At 39.3% G+C, this 22,035-nt stretch overlaps 2 protein-coding genes across 10 annotated transcripts in view; one reads left to right on the forward strand and one right to left on the reverse strand.

The window, feature by feature from the left end:
* FNBP1L (formin binding protein 1 like) overlaps positions 1 to 3,673 on the forward strand; it is a 57,217-nt gene extending 53,544 nt beyond the window's left edge. For 3 of the 4 annotated variants that reach the window (XM_027712696.2, XM_027712705.2, XM_039383277.1), the window contains one exon: positions 91 to 1,175. In XM_027712696.2, coding sequence (XP_027568497.1) covers positions 91 to 269 — 179 coding nt within the window. In that variant the 3' untranslated portion in view covers positions 270 to 1,175. Of the gene's footprint in view, positions 1 to 90; positions 1,176 to 1,320 lie in introns of those variants that run through there. The other variant, XM_027712702.2, reaches the window with a different exon arrangement.
* Positions 3,674 to 4,092: 419 nt separating this feature from the next.
* The window catches only part of BCAR3 (BCAR3 adaptor protein, NSP family member), a 91,263-nt gene continuing 73,320 nt past the window's right edge, over positions 4,093 to 22,035 (reverse strand). For 5 of the 6 annotated variants that reach the window (XM_027712633.1, XM_039383256.1, XM_027712656.2 and 2 more), the window contains 9 exons: positions 15,656 to 15,784; positions 14,095 to 14,537; positions 13,403 to 13,503; positions 10,960 to 11,600; positions 8,224 to 8,339; positions 7,233 to 7,404; positions 6,910 to 7,033; positions 5,820 to 6,032; positions 4,671 to 5,021 (listed from right to left, as the gene is read on the reverse strand). In XM_027712633.1, the coding sequence (XP_027568434.1) occupies positions 4,834 to 5,021; positions 5,820 to 6,032; positions 6,910 to 7,033; positions 7,233 to 7,404; positions 8,224 to 8,339; positions 10,960 to 11,600; positions 13,403 to 13,503; positions 14,095 to 14,537; positions 15,656 to 15,784 (2,127 nt within the window). In that variant the 3' untranslated portion in view covers positions 4,671 to 4,833. Of the gene's footprint in view, positions 5,022 to 5,819; positions 6,033 to 6,909; positions 7,034 to 7,232; positions 7,405 to 8,223; positions 8,340 to 10,959; positions 11,601 to 13,402; positions 13,504 to 14,094; positions 14,538 to 15,655; positions 15,785 to 22,035 lie in introns of all 6 variants that reach the window. The other variant, XM_027712623.2, reaches the window with a different exon arrangement.

The following is a 22,035-nucleotide window of genomic DNA, read 5'->3' on the forward strand; positions in this document are numbered from 1 at the left end:
TATATAATTTGGAAACTGTGCCCTGGGAAAAAAAAATGACTTGAAATTCTGTCTGAACACTGAGACTTCTTTGCCTCTTGTTTCTCCCAGGTCATAATGAAGGCACTCTAGCAATGAAAGAAGGGGAAATCTTGTACATTATTGAGGAGGACAAAGGAGATGGGTGGACAAGAGCTCGAAGACATAATGGAGAGGAAGGCTATGTGCCAACATCATATATAGATGTAACGCTAGAGAAAAACAGCAAAGGTGCAGTAACCTATATCTAACAGTAAACTGGCAGCTTTCAGTTGTACATTCTCCAGGGAAAATAGTGGAAAAATAGTAAGTTATGCAGGTTCACGGAAAGAATGACAGAAGTCAGCAGTGATCTGTTGTTTGCATTGGAAGTTTGCTATAGTTCTTTTCAGAGATAACCACAGTAAATTATGCATCTTACACTGGTCTGTAATTTTGACCAATGTCTTCTGCTTTGTTTAACTGATCTAGAGTTCTTGCTTTACAAAGCACTAAATCCAGTTCAGCTATGGACTGGACCAGGATTCCTGCTTGTTCTGTAGAATACTTTGTTTTTATAGAGAACTGAAAAAATACTTAAGTTTTAAAGATTTCTAAGATTTACTGTTCCCACTTTTATAACTTAAATTATATGATTAAAACAGAGGGCTTTTTCCTCTAATAACTAACTGAACTCAGTTACTGAAAGTTATTAATTTCCTTCCTTAGCAAATACTTGGCAGCTTTCACTTCTTAAACAGGAAAATGTTTTCTGATTCTGAAAGTTCAAAAAAATACTCAGGAAAAAACATTACGATTAAGAAGGACAGAAAGTTCGCTGACCTGCCTGTCTCCTTCCTTTTCAGTACTTGTAATGTAAAATGTTCTGTATTGGACACAACTTCATTGTTTTAACTCTAGATACCTTGAACAAACAAAAAGAGACCACATGTAATGCTTGATGTCTTACTGAAACCTCTCTCTGCTCCTGATAAGGGAATGATTTTATATTCTTAATCTGTGCCTGTAAACTAACTCTCTGAATTGTATTGTGTTTAGTTTGAAATCAAGGTCTTAAATGTACAGTAATTCTCCTCATTGTTAAATCACTGAGGATTGGAAAATACATTGCACTACTTGATTACTATGAAAAAAAAAAGCTTATCTAAAAACTGTAACTCGTATTTCTACTGAGAGTTTGTGGAATTAAGTACAAGGTGATGTGTAGCCACTGAGAATGGCCTGTTAGAACTGAGCACGCTTCTCTTATCTTCTAAAGGCCTTCAGTAACTTTGTTCTTTTCTTTTTCCTCTTGGACTGCAGGTTCCTGAAGCGGGTTTCTGAGAAAATGGGCGAGATCTTGAAGGAGGTTACATGCAGCTGCTGGGGGGGAGGGGGTGGGGAGGGGAGGGGTACTAGACTGGGAGGCCCAAGGGTAAAAGCTAGTTGCATGAATGCATGCAGACATACATTTAGTCACTAACATCTTAGCATCTCCATATATAGGTAAGGATGTATTACACAATCTTGAATTTGTGCAGGAAAACAGAGTTCCATTACCAGAGTAAAAAGGCTACTGCTCCTAAAATTGCTTTATTTTCATTGTTCTAGGTTGTTCCAGGTGCACAAACTATATTTTAGCTTGTGCAATGTTTTGATTTCTCAGTTATGCTCTTTTCCAACTCATTTTAATTGGCAGTCACTTAGAACCATGTCAGTTATCAGTCTGCCTGTGCCACCTCCATGCTCGCTGTTAACCTCCTCCTGCATGCCTAGGACAGGCATGTTCTGTGTAACACTTTGCCATCAGTGCTTGTCTTATTTTGTAACAAATCATTTTCTTTAAATATCTTCGGCACTAAAGTTTCATCCCAGTATCCATGTATGCTGCTATAACAATACCACTGCAACCATCATTACATTCCAGATTTTTGGCATAACAACTGATAAGAGACCGTAATGTGTTTTCTTAATTTGGGGAACTAATACATCTCAGCTCTAGCCTACAATGCAATCAAGAGAAACTCCTAGACCTGTGGTCCATCTTCAGCCCTTCAGTAACCTGTTGTGAGCACTGAAAACCTGGAACACAACCAGAGGATTCACCACTGCGAGCTAATGACTGTTTTCAGAAGTCAACCACTTGCCATTCAAAAGCTGCCTTAAACTAGAGTGCCTAAAATCTGCTGTTTGCCAACACTACCACTTACAGTATCCCACAAGGGCTTTGTGTCTCAGCTCTTTCCACAGTGCTGCAGCTGCTGAGGTAGCCACGGTAGGTGTTTTCTAGAGCTCTACTTTACTGGATACATGGTGCATCGTGAATTTTATACATTGAAATGTGTATCTCATTACTTTTATACATTGAAATGTGTATCTCTTCATTTGACTTTAATATTTTTTTAAAAGATTTTTATGGAAACTGTCTTTTAGTTTTTCACTATGAAGTTCCAAGTTTAATTACTGCAGTGCTAGTCCATTTCCAGGTGATGCTTCATTGTATGGACCAGTTGAAATTTGAGTGATACTTTGTTAATGATCTATGTGCACTTTTACTTGTAAACAATTGAAATTTGGATATGTTTATACGTGTAAATATAGTTGTCTGCAGTGCCCCTATTGCTTATGTTGTCTTGCCTCCCATTTGTGGTTCTATTAATACATACATCATATCTGATTGATTAAGGTGATAAGAATTAGACTAGAGATGTTGGGGGGAGGGATACTTGTATCAAAGAAAGCTTGTCAACCCAGCCACCTGCTGTTCAGCAGCATATTATAAAATAATAATTAAAACATCCTCTTTTTCTGGCGTCTGAAGCAATATTTGGATGCAGCAGTGCTGGATTCTGTTTCATTTCAGTGTTATTAGAAACTGTACTACCAGTAAAACTGAATTTGAGTGACTTGTGTAGAGGTTTATTCCTTTTGTTATGTATACCACTATTACACAGCTTGACCTAGTGTACTATGGGGCCTATTAAACTCTAAAGTTTAGATTTTTGGAGCTTGTATACAGGGTTATTTATATAATAATGTGACATTACTCAATACTGACAAAACTACTTAGGTAGTTTTTTGGCTTTGGGGTTTTTTGGGGGTTTGTTGGGCTTGGGGTTGGGTTTTTTGTTTGTTTTTCTTTTTTTTTTAAATCTAGTGCTTTTTTTATTTTAAAGTTAGAGAAAAATGCGATGATCCTTGTGGGTCCCTTCCAACTCAGAATATTCTGTGATTCTGTAATTCTGTGAAAAGGAGGAAATGTGATCTGTGTATTTTCTGCTAAAGGGCCTGTGGTCTGCCTGGCTAACAGCCTTGCAGGTCAGTAATAACGCTGCCTGGTAAAGGACTAAATGCTCTCTTCACGCTACTGTTTGTTTTTCTAAAACCAGGATTTGCTTCCTTTGGAGGCAGGTTGCTTTCAAGATGGATAGTGCAACTTGTATGGGGGTTATTAAACATAGGAAAAAACATTTGTACTTGCACAGCTAGTTATCAATCACTTATTCTAAAATTCTGAATGTGAGTTGTCTTAAAGCATCTGACATTTTCCAGTAATTTTTTAATCCTTTTTTGTGCACATGTTGATTTCCTAAATGTTAAATGCTTTGTTTAAGAATAGTGTTCTCTGTTGAGAATATTTTCATGGAATAAAAAAATCTTTTCATGGTCTAAGTAATTAGCTTCCCCATTTGTCTTTTGTTAAGATCAACAGGGAGACTTTCGGTGTAAGGTCTGTAAACTCTTGATGTGGTGGTAGAAACCTCTGTGGGGACTGTGGATAGGAGGAACAGATTTTTGGTGTTGGTTCTGTTGTTAGCATACTCAAATACTTTCAGTGCTCTAAGTAACATCTCGCTCCAGAAACAGGCTTTCTGGCAACAAGCACATCCAGCTCTAACAGTAGTTCTTACTTAAATAGTTGTACAACTTCTGAGGATAATGCTTATACCAATTCTGTATGTGACAAAGTGGAATTTGTTGCTAAAACACTTTATATAATAAACACTGTCTATGCCGATTTCCTGTAAAAAGTGCTACCACCACCTTATACTTTGCCTTCATCCAAGGAAAAAGAAAAAATACTTACCAAAGTCATTCACCTCAGTAAATGAAGCAATTTTAATACATACATACACCCACATTTACTCATGTCTGAAAGCATTTTAATTATCTGGATTGTTTGTTCTTGTCATTTCATCATTCATTCCTGGCAGCATAGCTGTTCTGTTGTGCAGACTTCAGCAAAAGCCAAAGCACTACAGGTGCTGTCTTAAAAAAAACATAAGTTGTCCCAACACATAGACAAACTCATTTTCTACTTTCATAGGCACAGTGACATTTGAGCCTTGTGTTGTGGTCACAGATAAAGGATCATTTCTGCAACCTGCAGTATTTCTGTGATCTGTAAATATGCAAGTTATTTTGCATAAAGATACACTTCAAATCAAAATTCTATTTACAGTGGTTTATAGTCATTAAAGGAATATTATACAACAATTTTTCTGCCATGTCAGATACTTAATCTATCATTTTATTTACAGTGTTTGCTTCATCTTAATACTAAGATGCCAATGCCCTTACTCATTGGCATCATTAAAACATTGCAACTCTGGAGAAATAAAGGAATAACCAACTGTTTAAAGGGATCATTAAATGACTTGGTGTCACAGTAAATAAATAATTTGTTTAGAAATCAGTAGTTTTAAAACAAGTGTGCATTGTGCATTTAAAGTTCTAAACATCTTGTGAAATGCAAGAGGTCTGTGCAGTATCAAATTGCCAGAAGAATTCTAAGGTTATTTCAAGTATATAATTTTAAATAGTGTTTACAGAGTCTTATATACTTAATTGTTCCACCAGCTTCACTAGCGGAGGTTCCAGTTTTCGGGAAAGTGCAGTTAAAATCTGGTTGAATTTCTCATATCTTTCACTTTGATTAACTTGTGCTCCTTTGCTGCCCCAGAGCAATCTCATTTGAAATTCTGTCTTGAAGATTTCACTCAGCTCTTCATCTGGCTGGAAACCTAGTAAGTAAAAAGAATCCCACAATACCACCATCAGGCAGATGCTTTTTATTCTGTAAAAATGGCTTTTAAACTGTATTCTCCCCAAATAAGCTTTAGTGTGCTGCATTCCTTTTGCAGAGTGATTTTCACAAGCTAGTAAAACACTGAAAATCCTTTCCATCTTTGACATTCTAGTAGCACACAGATGGCTCTAGGGACACTGGGACAGGCTATCCTTTGTTCATTTCTAATGTTCTAGAATTGTCATTATAGCCTGACCTTAAATATCATTACTGATGTATACATGCTGCATGCAGAAATGGTTATATTTCACTCCCTTAACTTTTCCACTGCAAGTTTAAAAAAAAAAAAAATCACATTAATTTGTAGCTGTTTTCTGGCTGTAAGCAGTCAGGATCTGAGTGTTGCATCTTGCACTGCTGTAAAGAATCTTGTTATCACGGGTGGTGTTTTATTTGCAATAATCAGAATAGGAATTCTAAATTGTACAGAAGACAGGAAGTTATCCTCAGTCCTTACTGTACCTCTATTCAGTTGCTAGAAGGGTCAGCATATTAACTTTGAGAACTTTGAGTATGTTTAGCAAAAATGCTTGTTGGAGAACTATAGTGATGAATAATTTACTGGCTGCTTTTAAACAATATTGATGTTGTCCTCAGGCTGAGTTTCCTGCAGGACATTTGCTGCTATCTCAGCTCCTGTCAGAGAGGAGAGGAATTTCTCACACAGACTTGTGGTGGCCCTTATGCAGAGACACAACCCCCCGTGCTGTTGCTGAGCAGCAGCTTCTCGTACCTTGCAGCGCCTGCTCCGCAGCCCGGTGGAACCTCTGCGCGTGCTGCGCTATCGCACGGGCCGTGGCCAAGTGCCGCAGCATTATCTCACCACTCTGGTCAGTGCTCTCCCACAGCTCCCTGCCTTCAAAAACAACAGCTTGACGCTCCATCAAGGTAAGAAGAGGCATCAGCAGTGGCACTGTTATGTTGTTCTGCGGAGCACTGATGGTCTCTGGGATAGAGGGTAACAAACACAGCATCAGACATTAAAACCTGCTAGTTGAAGAAGGTATTGTAACTGACAGTATTCTTCTTTTAAGGTGGAAAGTACGGTTTGTCTTCCATCTTTCAAATTATCACCTTACCTCACATACACCTGTCCTACCAGTTTCCAGCGAACTGGTTGGGGGAGAAGACCAAGACAAATTAGTGATGGAAAGCTCTATTTGCTACAGGAGAAGGCTCTGCTGAATTACTACAGAGCAGCACAGAGATTTTAAACACATTTTTTTAAAAATAGATTTTTTAAAAACATTTTCAAAATCTGGGTCATTCCAGTAAATTCCATGAGGCTAAAAAGTTTTCACTGTCTACCCATTCTCTTGTAGAAATGTTCTGAGAAATGTTTTTCTCTGCCTTGCACCCCTTTAAAAACTAGAGCTCCAAAGAATTGGGTGCAGGAGCACTTGAAGTAATCAGAGTAATTGCCTAGCTGATTCTTTCTATTTGAGGATTCATCTTCTGATCCAACAGGCAAACAACTAAAAAGCACAATCTGCCACAATTAACTCTCCTGTGAGGAAGGAGATCTTTTCTTGTCCTTGAGGGAAGATGATGCAGTGTTTCAGTTTCTGTCCACAAAGAGGAAGTATGGGTGTGGAAAGAATGTTATATTCTGCAGGGATACAGGCACACAAACACACACTGATGTTTGGTTGGCAGACTGTTAGCTTCTGTTTCCTTGTCATGTTGCATTATACCAGTTTACACAGTCATTTTAACACCCAGTGCACAGCTGTGGAAAGAGCAGCTGCCTCATCTCCCTACACAGAAAATCAGTAGTGGGAGAGGTAAAAGGCTAAAGAGAAACCAGTGTCACTCATACTCACTATTCCACTCATCCTGTCCTTCATGCAAAGCTTTGCAAGATGGTTTCAGCTGTTTTTCATACATAATGGCAGTCTGGGTATAACGATGTCTTAGAGCAGTCCAGGTTTGTTCTAATCTGCTGACCTGTTCAAACAAAATAGGGAATACCCATTAGTGACTCCACAGCACTCCACAGGAAATGTACACTGTTAGTCACAGAATCATGGAATAGTCATGAAGACTCTGTTCTGATGATCTCTCTAGTCTTGAAGAAGTTGCTTAAATTAAATAAACCCATCAAACAATTCCACATTTTGGAACATAAAGAGAAACAGATTTTTACCTGTGGCATTTCTAGCGCTTTCATAATGGCAGAAAACGCATATAAATCCCCCAGTGAGTCCTTCAGCTCCACAGCAACTTGGATGATTCTGTTTAATGTTGCTGCTCTATCTTCCACATTTCCTGTGCAACCCAAGATATCCACAGCTATTCCTATTGCCATGGTATTGTGCCTGTAAGTGGATCAATTTATAGGACTGGTTACAAATTATTAAATTTACATGCATTCAGAGATCAGTTCAAAAGTATATTTCTACCTTGGTGTGCCCAGCAAACTTAAGTCTTTACCAACATCTTTGCATCAAAAGCAATAGTGACATCATATGGAATATATACACACAAGCTTTAAATTAATATTTTAACTTCTAAAATACTAGGAACTACACAAAATTCTGCTCAAGCAATGAATGAATGAACACTTTTGGGAAAATTGCCCCACTTGTCTTTGTCCTCTATGCTCAAATCCTGTGACATTCCCTCCTAGATTTCAGCAATCAAAATACCAAAATATGAAGCAGAAATTGTACATCAGGGTTAGAACACCCCAAGTGGTCCCCCTTAACTTGTGCAGAGGTTTTACAGAAAGCTTTGCTGATCATTTTTACTTTATTAGATCCTCTGGTCTCTACCCAGTTGCAGAAGGCTACTACCTTTCAATCTCCTCCATGCACACTTACATGCTCAGATAGATTCCTGAATTTTAGTTAATACTTGAGCTTGTAAAGGGGAGCTGATGGCATTCAGCTGCTCCAGGGACCCTGCTTTCAATGCCATTCCCCTTTCTTTCCCTGTACTACATGCGTAGAGTTGCCTTAAAACCTTCAAGAATTTCCTATGCAAAAAGAAGTTATGTGCCATCTCACTAAATAATCTGTACATGTGAATTCAGGAAACATGCAGGAGAGCATTCTTTGAGGAAATGAAGAGTAGAGTGTAGCCATGCTCTGAGCTTCTGGCCATCTGCCCTGGAAATGAGTAACAGGAACCTTTACCTTTCAATGAGATCAAGGCGCAGCTGATGTCCGTAGGGCAAGGTAATCAGTTCAAGACCAGAGCTCCCTCCCATACTCCTCCTCATCTCTTCAGAAACTTCTACTATCCTTGCCACCTGTCAAGGGCAAAAAACTGTGCATGAATTTTGAAACTAACTTTCTTCAAAAACCCCCCCAGCCACAGAGAAGTCCAGGTTAGCTAAGTGCACAAAATGCAACATTAGAATACAGGCATCAAAGGAAAAATCAACTTGGGCACATTCAGTCTTACACAAAAAGGTCAGTAAAATACTTTTTTTACATTATTCAGTCATCAGAAAACAAAAGGTGAAACCAAAATGCTTTATCAGGAAGCAGAGGATGAAGTTCCAGGAAATACAGCACTCTCAGCCTGGTCCTTGTCAGAGAGGCAGTGCTCTTTGGCCTTAAAGATGTACACACTTGCTTTGCCTTTTTCCTTTCTAAAAAGATGACTGCTCAGAATGTTCTTGGTTACACCACAAGGTCCTCATAAAGGTGAAGTAGAAAAAGGACTTAAGGAGGATGCTGAATGTTGAGTGCCTAACAAAGTCAGTATGTGAAAGCTGACACCCCATCAATTTGTCTTTGCATTTTAAACACATTGCATTAGCTACCGGTTATCTCAATGACAATTATGTATGCTAATAATAATAAAAAACACATTCATATGATAATGTAAGATTATCTGCTGGTTTAAAGCCTGTATGTTGACACATTTACAAATCAATCTGCCTGCAATTTTCTGATACACCCATCAGCAGGCTTTCATGCTTATGAAAGACAAAAGCAATCTGGGCTGTACAACAAGCCTCACTGGTACAAAATGTAGCACTGTAGAGAAACCTGTTGCACTTCTAGAGACATAGGAGTAATATGAAGCCCCAGAGACAGTGGTTGCTCCTCCATCACTGACATACACGTGGCAAATATTCACCTCATCACATCAATATGGGTGATTCCTGATTAGAAATGTCATTATTTAAAAGGCAAACTGATGTCACATAGAAGACCTAAGAACTTTAGCCTTATCAGGGATCTCAGTACAAAGCTGAATTCACATGCCAATCTCATTGTTTCATGCAGTTCTTATCAGTGCATTCTAGCAACAAATTGCCAATGAATGACAAGCATTGGTTCAGCACTGAGAGATGAAGTAGGCATGTCTACATGTCCCAGCTAGTTACTGTTCCTGCTCCAAAATCCAAAAATCTGTTTCTGTAAAACCCCCCAGTGACTCTTAATTAATTGTACAGGTTTTCAGACTTCCATCAGGCTAGTTGGCTCCTTGGCGCCATTGCAAAGTTTATAGTATTTAAAATAAGGAGTCTAGTAATGAGCTAATTGATTATAATATATTTATACGCACATATAAATGCTTACTACTTCTCTAAGGCATGCATATCCTATGCCTTCAAGCAACACTCTGTAACAATATATTAAAGATATTCTATTTGTTGTTATTAGGTTGAAGGAAGAAAAAAGTGAATTTTGGAACTAAACATTAGAGAATGTAGTTACTGCTTTGGAACCATAGTAAAGAAGCCTCAATCTACCATTTCTGAAAAGAGCAAGCAGTTGTGGAGCTGAGTTTTTCTGTCTGCCATGGAGCCTTAGTTAGCAGCAGCTACTGAGGAGAGGAGCTGTGTTTGCTGTCAGCAGGACCCCAGCAGCTGGCAGGCACTCACACACCCTCAGCCCACTGCTGCTCCAGGGAACTGCCCCCTCCTCAGAGCACGGTGTCCATCAGTGCAGGAGAGCACTACAGACATGTTTTGTTTGGAGCATCACCATTTCCACTTCCTTTCTTGTCTGCAATGGAGTTGCCCAGTAAGTAGCCACATTTTGTTTCTCAAACTCCTCTTAAAAAAACCCCAAACAACTAAAACCCAACAAAGCCTGGGGGTTAGATACCCACCATACTACTTGGTTCCTCTAGCTGCTCTGCAGGTACAGCACTCAGTCATCCAAGCAAAATGGTGCAGATTCAACTGCAATTACATTCCTTTCATTACACAAAGTCATCACCTCATTAGGAGATGATTCTCCTGTCTTTCTGATTCAACAGCTGAGCTCCAAGTCCTGTCAGCTGACCAAAGTCTACATTGTGAAAAACAGTTTGTGTTTTTACGTCTTTCTAAGCAATTCCACTAACAATACAGTTCTCTCATTGGACAGAAATGCATTAGTCCCGATAGCTATTTTCCTACACCACCTATCCAGCTGTAAGGCAGGAACTCAGACAAAGATTAGAAGAGCAGCTGGTTTTAGAAGTTTAAATATATTTAGTTCCATTGAACATGATATCTTACAACCAGCCATATGGCAACCAGGTAACATCTGTCTGCTCTTTGCCCATGCAAGCTAACTAGCATTTCCTGTCATGAGCAGTTCTTTCCAATGTTTACAGCACAGATAGCTCTTCCTGCACTACAGGAAAAAGGCTGATTCATAGAGATGCAGCAACTGATAAGAGATTTAAAAGATGTATGGAACACTGAGAATTTGAGTTAAGGATGATGAGAGACCTTTGGTCCAAAGAGTTTGTAAACATTCTTGTTCTCCAGATGGAAAAAAAAACACCAAAAAATTCCTGCAAGCAATACGAACATTACATTAGCTGCAAATCTACCCATTAATCTTTTCAAATCAGTTCTTTGAAAAGTCTAAACTTGCACAATATAAAATAAAATGCATGAACTTGTTTGTTTTTTTTACCTTGCAGTCCATTCGAAGAATATGCTGTGCAATAATCTTTGGGTTATTGTTGGTGAAAAGCTCCTTAACTCTTCTTAACATTGATGTTTCCAATGGCTTGTTTTCAGGAGGAAGTAGTATGGATTCAAAATCATTTGGTTTAAAACTAGACACTGTCTCAAAAACAGGTGCAGTAAAGATGGTGTCCTCTTCAGCCATCTGAGTTGAAGCTTCTAAAGGATCTGCAGGGTTCACTGTAGGATGATCATCGTCAAGGATCAGATAGCTCGTTTCAGAGTTCCTGAATGAGTGTGTTCCCCTCTCCTTTCGTGTCAGATATTCCACGTAGCTGTTTTTCTGACATAAGTGTTGTTTTGTTGCTGCAGGATGTCTGGTAGGGTTTAGTTCACAGTAGTGTCCTTCTGAACTGTGGGAAGCCAAGGGAGAACCTGGGGGCTTCATCAGGGGTTTGCTGGGTTTAGGTGGAGGCTTTGGACAGAGCTGACTGTCTGATCCTCTCAGAGCTTCCCCTGCTTGTGACTCCAAGGTGAGTTTCTGAACAACTGTGGGGCTTAGAGATGGTTCACTGCCTGTTCTAAATGCAGGTGAACTTGGACAGGAGTTTGTCTCTGCTTCAGGTAATCGAGATGGATGTCTTGAACCTGCAGGGGAAAATGGCATTTTAGAAGGCCAAAATATATACAACTCCTGAACCCTGTCCCAGAGTTCATCTCTTAATGCTATTTCCTAAGGAAAATATTGTTAGATCATGTAAATTATTCGCTGGCAAAAATGTATATGTAATTATATTTTGAGGAATAAGCTAGCCAGAAAGTTCCATATACTTGCTGATCCTCCCAAAATCCCAAATACATGGAACAGCTGCACCGTAGTATTATTCTGTGGTAATGCTGACAAGAATTCCAGTCCCTGCTGCATACATAGGCTATACTGTCAGAGCTGGATGGCCTCCATGGCTTGGAATAGGAGGTTTCTTTGTAACCTGATCTAGGCTATAAAAACAGCAACTTCCAGCCACACCACATAAAAGATGAGTCATTTCTGAGAATGACAAGTTTGAGATGAAAGCAAAACTTTCCAAAGTCAAGCCTGAACCTGCAATAAGGTATGGAAGGAATGAATTTCAGGGATGCTAATCTTTTTGTGGAACAGTAGGTAATTTAAGAGCTGGAGAAACACATCCACATACTTCTGTGTATCTATGCCTCATCCCGTACCCGCTGCACATACAAACCTCTGCATGCAATACAGGACTGATCCCTGTATCAGACATTCCCAGTCTGCAATTCTCAGTGCACTTGGTGGTATCTACAGCAAAGTGGCTATTGCATCATGTGGGTTTTACTACTTGATTCCAGACAGAAAACAAAAACTGCAAATCATAGCCTGTCCCCACTCATAAAACAGTGTGATACCACAACCTGGTCGAAGAATCCCACGACAAAATGCACGGCAGGACTCTTGAGGCTGTTATAGTACCAAAAGAAAAGTTTTTGCAGCCGTGGATTGTAATAATCAATTCAGCTAGAGATGGACAGAAACTTGCTTCATAAATGTCTGTCCATCCCACTGTTAAATACAGGAGCACATCTTTTCTATCAGAATACAGCCTCACTATACAAATACTTAACATTCTCCTTGCCATGAGAAGTCTTTCCACAATAAGCACTATGAATTTTAACAGTATTGTATTCAAAATGATAGCAGCCCTGAAAGTCAAACACTACAATTTGTCCAGATGGGAACAGATGCATTATTGCAAGCTTTCATATACAGTGTGTTAATATGGAAACAATTGCTTAAACCTCTGAAGAATATGAGAAAGAAAGGGTCACAATCAACAACTGGTCAAGTGTTGGCACACCGTGTAGCCGCAGAGTAAGATTACAGTGGCTGTACAACCAGACAGAGCAAAAGTAATAAAAAGCAAAAGGGATGGGGGTAGAGAGAATGAGGGAGAGAGAAGGACAGAACTGAGTACAAAGCCATCGTAGTTCTTCTCTCCCCGTGAGGAACATTTACCACATCCGCATACTTTACCCTGAGAAAAAGAGGTTACCAGAATTTCCATGAAACACCACTTCTACTTAATAGACTTCTGTCAGAAAGACATGACTGAAACAAGTCAGTTCTTGTAAAGCACAAGTGAAGAAAGGTAATATCATCAAAAAAGATATTAATGCCAACTGTAGCTGTCATTTTTTGGCATGAAAGCCTGCTGAGTTGTGTGCTAAGGTACTCAACTAGCTGGTGCATTGTAAATAAAAATCCTGTTTCAGTGACCTAAAAAGCAAGCAGGGTGCTAACACAGCTTACACTGGCCATTAAATATAACTGTATTTACAGTGCTCAGAAGACTCAGCACTCTCACTTTGGTCTGAAGAGTAACAGACCACCTGAACACACAGATTCTACATGTGAAACATTTAATTACAAAACATACCTATTAGCAGATAACTCTCTGACTGGTGAGCCTTCAAAGGGAATCTTTTCTCCAGAACATGGTCCAAACTAGCTGGCTGGCTACCACTTTTGTCTTTGTTTCTAGGGTAAACAAAAATGCAAACAAAACCACATCAGTATATGTAACACTCTTAACATACATATCTAACTGCCAGAATTTATCATAAACAGTGCAAGGATCATTAGCTTTCCACTTGGGCAGCTTATAATAATAAAAAGTACTTCATGCTGTTGCAGTGGCAGTGAAATGGGCTATACCACGTGTCACCCTGCAGCACTTATGAGGGTATTTCTTTGAACACTAAGAACTTCTAACGGAACATTTGATTTGGACACTGAAATTGGGATCTATTATCCCACACTTGGCTTTTTTATTTCAGGAGTCAAATATGGAAAACCAGACTTCTCTGGAGCAGCAACAACATTTTATTTTAATCCTTTGTCTTAAGCAGTCAGGACTTGCCAAGTCACTGAAGAACAAGCTGCAGTGCTGTTGTGCTTCCAGAGTCTACATTTGCTCTCACTTTGTGGATTTGCTGATCTTTTGCTAAAAATCAGCAAACCCTCATGCCTAGCCTTCCATCTCAAATCAGAGTGAAAATGCACATCACCTACATCAGAATCTGATACAGTTACCTCATTTCCTTCCATAAGTACAGCAAAATTAAGTACCTCAAAAGATTTCCTCTGGGTATGCTCTGCTCCGGGGATTGCATGCTGGATATACCAAGACTCAGCCTTTTTGCAGTTTCTGTTTTTCCTTCAGGGGTACTTGGCTCTTTTTGTTGGACTGGAGTTACACCATACTTTTCTTCTAGATACCTGAGAGGCACAGTCCTGTTGATAGGCTGAAAAATAATTGCTCCACTCTGCTTTGATATTGGTGCACGATTCCCAACATAGTATCTAACTAAGCCAGGGATACTGTCAAAACTTTCCAGTTCAAACTGATACTGAACACGGCAGTAGGCTTCATTGAGTCTCAGAACTGTTTTGTTGATTTTAAAATGCTGAGAAGTATTTTTCCACTGACAAGTAAGAACAAAGTTCCCAGGACTGGAGAGAGAATCCCTAATCAGAAAATCTCCATCCCTCTGAACTAGGTCTTCTGCCACCTTGGAGGAAAAAGAGAGTTGTATAAAAAATACTTTCAGAATCAGAAAACAAGTAGTCAAACAACACATTGCAACAAAATATTCTTAAACATAATAATTAATTTGGCTACTCCGGAAGGCCATACAAAGCCATGAATATAAAGCAAAGCATGAAATGCGGTATAAGAATAATGTCTCCAAATCTAAAATTAAAAGCTCATCCCACAGCAGAGATGTGGAAGGGCTTCTTGGAAGGAGCCAGCAGAATGATCCACTTTTGCATGTACATTTCTTCTAGTTTGCTAAGAAAATAAGGCATGAAGGGAAAGCAATGATCCAGGATTTCAGAGTTTAAAGTATCTGAACAGACAGTCACACTGAAGTTCAGAAGCCATTACTAGGAGATCCCGGAGTTTACCCATTCCTTATTACCTTAAATGACAGAAGCTCTCATTTTTTATTCTTTGTGAATACTGCACGTGAATACTACTGACTAGGAGGAGTCAGAGAAATCCTGTTTTCTGTTTTGAGTTACTCCTTTCATGTGCTTTTAAAACCGACGCACGTCAGAGCCGAGTGTCGGGAGTGGGTGCTGAGCCTGCTCTCCCTACCGGGGTGGGGCGGGGACGGAAGCCCGCCGGGGGAGCTCCAGGTGCTCGGGAACCGAAGCTCTGATCCAACCACAGCCTTAATATGTTTTTAACTGCGTTTTTAAGGATCAAAATTAAGTTATTGCATAGATTTTGTTGCGGTTTTTTTCTCTCTCCCAAATTCCAAGCACAAGAAAGAAAGTTAACAAGAACATTTTAACTTTGGTTAAGAACACTGAACCAAATTCACGTCAGTATGCCTGAACAATATGTGGGCACGGTATTCTCATATAAAGCTTAAATTCCATTTCCACCTTTATTCAGTGCACAACAATCCTGAAATATCTTTATTTTCCACCAGGGTCTCCCCTAAGTCCTTCCTCAGTCTCATTTTATGCCAAGCTGTGATAAATACCATAGCTTTCATACAAATAGGCATTATGTTTCTACTAAATCAATGCAGATATCAGAGATGTGTATAGTACTTCAGTGAAACTGTGCTTGTCTAGAGAAGCTCAAAGCACATTTGGCAATGCAAAGACCACGTACCTGCCGAGGAATACGTCCGTGGTACCAGGCATAGCTACGCAAGTCCTCACTACTCAGCTGCAGTTCTTCCTCTAACTCCTTCTTCAGTTTTTCCGGGCTGTTGTCCATAACCTGCCTCTCCCTAGAAAACTGCAATAAAAGATTAAAAGCTTCAAGTGTGCCAAGTTTAGTGATTAACATTTTACCTGGGTTATAACTTCCATCACATGACACGCACTGGAATGCAGGTGCTGCTTTCAGCAGGCTGGCTTGGCTTTGCTCTCTAGATTGTATTTGCAAAACTCAGCACTCAGTGAGATAATATGTGATTGTTCTACACCACACGGAACGGAGCAAAGTGTTCTGCCTGTAAACCAAACTAGTAACGACACACCTATAAAGTCACTTCTCTTACTTCCTCTTTCCAATCTGATTTCTAACTATATCCAAAAAAATGGAGCTGGACACAAATGCCCTGCTTCAATATTCTTCCTCCTCTTTAAGCTTCCATTTTAAATTCAGATTCTTTCCTCCTAACCCCTTTTGAACTCTTCCAATTAAGAACATTCCAAATGCATCAAGATGGGCAAACCTGGACATACACAGTTGTTCAGTATTTCTGTTGCACTAAAAAACAATTTGCCAAAGTAAAATTTCAGCCTTAAAGGACTTACTTCCGATGGTCATTATCTGTCTAAATCTGCATGCCCAAGATGTTCCCTTCCTAAGGGAAAAAAGCTCTTGCTGCCCCTTAGCACAAAAAGCAAGAGATCTGCTTGAAGATATCTCCATCACCACTAGATAACCACTGTAAGATTTTCCGGAAAAATTCTATCTTCTAGAGTACAAGTTTCATACTGGACCACTCTGGCTCACTAGTCCTTATGGATGCAGTGTTGGTAACAAAGTAAGGTGCGGTATCTTCTCTGGGTAGAGGCCACAAACTCTTTCATAAGCAGTCAGTGGAGGGAAGTACTTTGGACTTCATTCTCCGAGGGTTGGGACTTCAGCCCTTCTTTGTTGTGCTGAAGAGTTTCAAAAGCCTGGGAACAGGTTCTGTACTGATCAAAGTATCAGAGTATACACTCTCTTAAGAGAAAGATCACTTTAAAAAAAAGGGAAGGGGAGAGAGAAGGCCTCCAGCTGCAGCACAGAATAAAATGCAACATTTTGCTCCAGTGCATTATGGATTTCTTTTCTTAGATGTGGATATGAGCCAAAGCTCACAGGTTCCTTTCACTGACACACCGAGATGAATATGGAACACATGCGTTATTTAAAAGTGAACTGGGAATGCTTGCCCACCAATCCTGTTCTTTCCATGAACACTTGCTCTCTATAGCATTTTCTTCTTCACACTGAATACTCACAGCACCTAACCCTGGGAGCAGGTGGCACACATTTAACACTTCTTTCAACAATCCTCCCTGCAATTTCAAGCAGGCTGAATTACAACAGATTACCAGACAGCAGATTTTTGGTGGAATAATGCCAGAAGAGGCATCCTGCTGCCAAGACTATTTAAGCATGCTGGGAGCCCAGAGAAATTCTGAGACAAATTCTCCTCTTCTCTCTGGTTTCCTCAGAGAGAACTAAGGCTTCTCTTAGACAAACACAAATGAATGTAGTAGCTTACACAGAAGGGCAAAAGATAAAAACAACCTAGTAAAGAATAACTTTTCACCCCAGTTTCCCTTCTGTGAACTGAATAACAGGGTGTTATTTTTCCATACAAATGTGGTTCACAATGGACAAGCATTTTCAACAAGGAGTATATCTTTCAGGAAGAAACCATGCCACAAAAAAAGAAGACCTTCACTGCAAGGGCTCGTTCATAAAGCCATGTACAACGTGAAGAGGTGAAGTTACTGGATGTAGGAAGAGTCATAGAAGGGGACTGGTGAGGACCAAAGTCCAAAAGCATATTGAAGTGTCAAAACACAGTCAAGTAAAGCCAAAAATCTGCCCTCCACTCCAGATCCCTGTGCCCTATCAGACTAGCATAGCTGAATTTCCCAACTCAAATGGCTGGGTATCCATTTAAAATTGATTCCAAAACTGACAGCCATTTCTCTGACACATCTTACAGAATGATAGCAGGGATTATAGTATCTATATAACCTGAAGGTAGAGTGAAGAGCACATAAATTGAGCTGAGACTTTTCAAGAGCCCCTTTTTCCCTGACTGCACAAGGAAGTGGCTGGAGAACTTTTAAAGCCTCCCCTCCAAGTGTAAACAACAGCATCCAGCTGTAATGGAATACCAAGCTCTTACATTCACAGCTGTGTGTTTTGTCAATCATCTGAAAGGAACTACTACTTTAACATGAATTGTATTTAATGTTTTGAAAGATGCTTTTGACTGAAGAGAGATCTTAAAGAACCCAAAGCTACCATACGAATTGTTACCATCATGCCAAAAGCATCTCGCTGTATCTCAGTGGTAGGCAAAACTACTGGAAATGGACCAAAATATAGCATACAAAGGCAATAACTGAATTTGCTTAGGAAAGTTAGATTCTTAGCCAACAAGAACTATAGGTCTTTGCATATGGACTAATTTTATCCACGGTACTGACACAACTTATCTTAAAAAACCCAGGATGATCAAGTTAGAGATACACATCAATTACAAATACAGCACAAAACCCTAGAACTTCGTCTGGTGGTTAAATGGAATTTTTACTACTCAAATAAATGTAATGAGACACATGTTGCACTTGAATACATCTAACAACACAACAAGAAAAACATTTAAGGAATCCAAACCAACTGAATTGTTAACATTCATGATTATTGGTTTGTTAAAAATCTCCACCATGGTCTACCACACAGAGTATACTCTGATTGCCAGAGGTCAGACATCTCCTGAGGTGAAGCAAACATGCTTAAATAACCCTTATGCAACTCTGAACTTAGTGAAACAACTCCTGTGGCTAGCACAAATCCCAAAATATACAAGGGGAAAACTGCCTAGGTAAGCAAGTTCAGTAATAGCATGTCTTCCTGGACAGTTTTTTCTTAGCTGAGACTGATTTCTTATACAACTCAGGTCCTTTATAGGAAAACTGGGACTGATGAACTGTCTGTAATCATACCAGCCTATACCTTTCTATGCTAAACACTGTATCCAAGGCCTCTGGCTCTGCAAGAAACTCTGCACAGGCTCTAAACTTCACCTCATGCAAGGGCTCAAAAATCACTCCAGGCACAGCCTGCTGCAAACACGTTAGTCTGTAAATAAAGAAGAGTGTAAACTTAGGACAGTGTAATTAGCTATGTCAGTGGGCTTTCCTTTAAAAGAAAAGGTGACCTGTTCCACACAATGGGATGCAGATACTTCAGCCTCATTTCCCAATAGCAGCCAAAAGTTAATGGGCAGCGATGGTATGCTGTAAAGTTGCACTAACTTCACAGTGACAAACCTTCCTTTAGTAGTATGCCCTCACTTTATTTCTTTGTCTAAGGCACTTTATTGGCTCCTATTCAATGACAGAAAGCAAGCTGAATATACGATTACAGCTAGATAGGGAAGTGGATGGTAAAAAGAAATTTTCAAATAATTTAGGGGAAAAATTAAAGACTTCCATGTATTCTGCAATAAAACACAGTTGAAGAAACACAGGAAGCTCTTGTGCCAGCCATCCTAACTGAATTAATCACATTAGACTGTGCTGAATAATCTACTGTATGAGTTTGGTATAGAAGTCCCACAGTCACTTCTGTTGCCTATTGGCAGTGAATTCTTTCTCCAGTTCACATCTGCAACAACTCCAGTGAAGTACTTATACCAGTGAAATATGAAAATACCTGAGAGGAGAATCACACATGATATATCCCACATTGCATCTTACGTGTTCTAGCCTTCATGTCTTATCTCAATTGTTATTAATTAATTCCTCCCTACAGTGATCAAGAGTTTGGTTTATTGTTTTGGGGGTTTTGTTTGGTTGATTGGGGGGGGGTGGGTGTTTCATTTTTTTTATTTCTTCTTAAACAGCTTGAATTATAAGGGAAAGGCTTTACTTTCAGATACTGTTTGGAAGTGGTCCAAAATCTGTCATGCTAGATCACCTCACTCAGCTCTGATAAAGCCAAAATTCATATAATCTCTCTCTGTATCCTTCTGGCAAAGTATTATTTAGGCAAAGCACAGCCAAGGACTGTTACAGGTACAAGACTAAAGGTGGCCACATTTCCATCCAATCTCAATTACTTCCTGGTGCTTTGCACAGCTCTGCCAGCTGATATTTAAACGAGCCCAACAGGCAGCCTTGGAACCACCTGATTTCCTGTTGCCTTGAAGGTTTCAAGAAAAAAATAAAAAGAAAGGAGATGATTATTAGGGATAAATGAGAACAGCTTTGTGAAAACTGAAGTGTGATCCAACTAAGGAAAAAAAAGTCCAGCCAGTACCTTTCCTAAACTTTTAGTACTTTTCCTAAACTTTTAATAAATGTACTGAACGGGAAAATCGGTCAATAGAAAACATGAAGGGGATGCTGGGGCAGGGATAGGAAATACCAAGAGGGAAGACAAAGATGTGAAATAAGAAAGAAGGGAGAGGACACGCAGATGCAGGACACTAAAAACATCTGGAAAAGTGAAAAACTAATGAAATTCCTCTACTGCCAAGCCACTAGAGAGCAATCAACTTGTTCATACTGAAAATGAACATTTTATTGTCAAAGTTCCAATACTGGATCAAGATATACTTCACTGGCTGCAGAGATCCCTTCAGTCTTTAATCCAGTGCTCTTGTGACCCTAATCAGACTGCCTATCTGGCACTGTGAATATAAGCATTTTAAAATGTACAGTTACATCAATTTAGAATATGTTTTAGTTTTATTTTAATGAGTACAAGGTATTTCATTTCACTTATAAAACTCTCCTAATTGGTCACCAAACCAAACAGACTGGCACTAAGCATGGAACCAAACTCTCCATCATTGCTGGAAAACATTCTTGTCTTTCTCCTTACAAAATGACAAAAACACATGGACAGAGTAATTTCTGAATAATTTTTTTGAGAAAGAACTAATTGGAAAAAGGGAGTTTCTAAACACACGAATCCATTTTCTGATTAACTTGGACATTTTGAACTACAACTGGTGCAATGCTCTTTCCAGGGGCAGTTTAACCTTCTAGAGTGTACGAAGTTCACACAGGACTATAGCAAGTGCTATATTAAGTAATAGGAAGTACAAAATGGGTGATAAAAGTCTCATTGCATAGATGAATGTCAACTTGTGCAGGATTTTATTTTTGTGTGGCTTAACTGGCTGGTTGAGACAGACCAAATACAAACTTTCACCATGCCCAGAATACGGAGTTCAGGGAGCTATACAAAATTCCACATAATTCTGATAAGTCAGTCTTTTCACATCTGCACCTCTCCAACAATAACAAATCTAACATCAAAAGAGCAGACCCATAATGCTGGGTGGTGATGACTTGTAACTCACGTGTTATCAAATCCAACTGCTTCCACACACATGCTGAAACTGGATATATGAAGCTTGAGGATGCCAGTAAAACAGATTTAGATCATCACACACTGAAGAAATATTAATTAAGATCTACTATCTATAAAAACTGTTTGCAATTCATCCAAGATAAGAGATGGCACTTGCAGTAAGTAGCTTCTTATAAAAAGCTGCTAACTCATGTCACATTCATAGCATTAGTACATCACCCAGTAATGAGCTACATCAATGTGCTGGAAGTTTTAAAACTTGGCAGTCCCGATAACTGGAGTGGTTTTCCCCTCTTGCACAGCTTCAGCTGAGGGTGAATCATAGCAGAGAATTAAGACTGAAAATACTTGAACTTCCAGGTCTTTCCCCCTCTGATCGAGACAACCATACTGACTAGTACTAAAAAAACCTCGTCTTGAGGCAAAGCTGACTTTATTAATTTAGATCTCTACATTTTTAAAGTCAACATATATCACTGATTTAGTCTTAGCTTAATTCTCTTCCAAAAAATGAAAATTTGAAGAACAGTATGGCTTGGAAGTGGTGTAAGTCACAATTTAGTATTTTCACTTTCTTTTTTTTCAGCACAAACAGGAGCTCCTTACCTTGGAATTTCTCTTTATTTTCCTCAAATGTAAAAGCTGTCCTTGACAGCAAACAGCTATAAAAACCAAATGGGACCATAAAAGGTACTGACACATCACAGTTGAAGAATGAGTCGATGAGTTGAGATGTTCTAGACTGATCATTATATTTTCTATTAATGCATGGGAAAATAAACCAAACATCTGCTGTTGAGATCCTAATTTCACATGCTACAATTAAGTGCAGCAAAATGTGACTGCTCAAGTGCTGTACTGTTTCCTGTGCTTTGATGGGACACAACAAGACATCTCTGAGCTTGGCCACATACTGTTTTCAA

This window comes from Pipra filicauda, unplaced genomic scaffold (genome assembly GCF_003945595.2).
Source record: "Pipra filicauda isolate LSUMZ 115617 unplaced genomic scaffold, ASM394559v2 scaffold112_size3218982_pilon, whole genome shotgun sequence".
NCBI classification, from domain to species: domain Eukaryota; kingdom Metazoa; phylum Chordata; class Aves; order Passeriformes; family Pipridae; genus Pipra; species Pipra filicauda.